Source organism: Mus pahari, chromosome 16 (assembly GCF_900095145.1).
Source record: "Mus pahari chromosome 16, PAHARI_EIJ_v1.1, whole genome shotgun sequence".
NCBI classification, from domain to species: Eukaryota; Metazoa; Chordata; class Mammalia; order Rodentia; family Muridae; genus Mus; species Mus pahari.
Window position 1 is genome coordinate 16,212,337 of NC_034605.1, and position 1,773 is coordinate 16,214,109.

Sequence of the window (1,773 nt, forward strand, 5' to 3'; positions counted from 1 at the left end):
GTGTAATAAACTCAAAGTGACAATTCACAAAGTAACAAAATATGTGCAAAGATACATCAACAATCAGAAATCTCAGACTCTTTCCACCACAAATTATGGACACACACACACACACACACACACACACTGTGCTTAACTATACTTCAGTTACATTTAAGCTTTTGGTGTATGCACCATCTCCGAATCAGGTGGTAAGAATGGTTCTAAGTGTCTCCTTGACAACCAAGTTTGAAGCACATTGAACAGATAAAGACACAAAATATCTCTTCCCAGGACAGGCACATCTGTGCCAGTACACACCAAGCTGGCACTCAGGGAAAGACAATGTGTGAGCTAAGCAGTTCAAAGAATCAGCAAGGAACCTGGAGCAGGCTGGCAGGGGTGGGGGTGGGGTGGGAGAGTAGTGGGGGAGGGGTGTATGCCTGCAATCCCAGCATTCTCAGGAAGCTGAGGGGAGACTACAGTGAGTTTGAAGCCAGCTTGGGCTGCCTGGTGACTTCCCGGCTAGTTTGGGCTGCAGTTTGAGACTTTCTCAAGGTAGGGGGCCGAGCAGAGGCTCTCAACAGCAGAGCTTAGCAGCAGCCAGGGTTGTGGCTGAAGCAAGGCCACCACTCTGTTCTTCCCACTACCCTCCAGTACAATTAGAATCAGATTTATTTTTTTTAAGGTCTTTAAAGTTATAAGATAGAAAACAAAACAAGCAAACAAACAAACCAAGCCCACAGCCTGCAGCCAACAAGGGCAACCCAGTTGGTCTCAGATTCTTACTGATTCTTGTCACTGTTCCCTAAGGCAGGACAGCACAGGTAGGGGGAAGCGAGGTCTGTTGATTTGGGAACAAAAGAATGTGGATTTCTTGGCTGCCCTTTTGAAAATCCCCACTTGATTCTTTCACTACCTGGAAATAACAACTGAGAGCGACTGGAACACACCTCCCAAGCCACTCTCCATCCAAAACGCATCACAGTAAAGCCTGAAGCACGCTTAAAAAACAAAACAAAGCAGAAACACTGGGAATTTATTCCCGTTTAGAAGTATTACCTTTCTTTTCACAAATTTATCCCAGTAGTTATTGGGAAATGACCTAAAAGATTCAAAAGATACAAAAGCAGAGAGGTAAGAATGGTTACTTTTTAAACGATAAATGACATATAATTTGAAATGAACAAAATACTAAAAATAATATGCATACAGATATCCTGCAATCTATTGGTAGTACAATGGATCACATAACCACTCTGTTCATAATCTTTCTATACCGGAAGTGTACTAAATATCATTTTAAATAATAGCATATAAACATACAAATAGGTAAGTCACATTAAAAGGATATGTGATGATATGTTAATATAATCATATTTATTTACAAGTTGTAATATTGTATTTATCATTTCTTTATGACACATATATTCTTGTCAGTTATTTTTAAAATTAGAATGTTTAGGAACTGTGGCTTGGGTGGTGGCTGACATGGAGAGTGCTTGTCTAACATGCTCAAGGCCCTAGGTTCAAGTGGAGTAGAAACCTGTCACTGTTTTGCTATGAAGTTAGAGTCTTATTTCCCACTGGAAAACTCAGAGCCCTACTAGACATGGTAACTTTTACGATTCAACAATTCCAGGGCTGGGGACATAACAGCAACAGAATATTTACAGAGCATGGGCGAGGCTTTGGACTCAATCCTCAATGTGATAAAAAAAAAAAAAAAAAAAAAAAAAAAAAAAAAAAAAAAAAAAAAGCTCAGCATGTCTGATTCTTGTGGAGCATAAGCAC

The 1,773-nt window shown here is 40.1% G+C and overlaps 1 protein-coding gene across 9 annotated transcripts in view; it reads right to left on the reverse strand.

The window, feature by feature from the left end:
* Ryr2 (ryanodine receptor 2) overlaps positions 1 to 1,773 on the reverse strand; it is a 557,252-nt gene that overhangs the window by 29,047 nt on the left and 526,432 nt on the right. For all 9 annotated transcript variants that reach the window (XM_029547437.1, XM_029547436.1, XM_029547432.1 and 6 more), the window contains one exon: positions 1,042 to 1,084. In XM_029547437.1, coding sequence (XP_029403297.1) covers positions 1,042 to 1,084 — 43 coding nt within the window. The remainder of the gene's footprint in view (positions 1 to 1,041; positions 1,085 to 1,773) is intronic.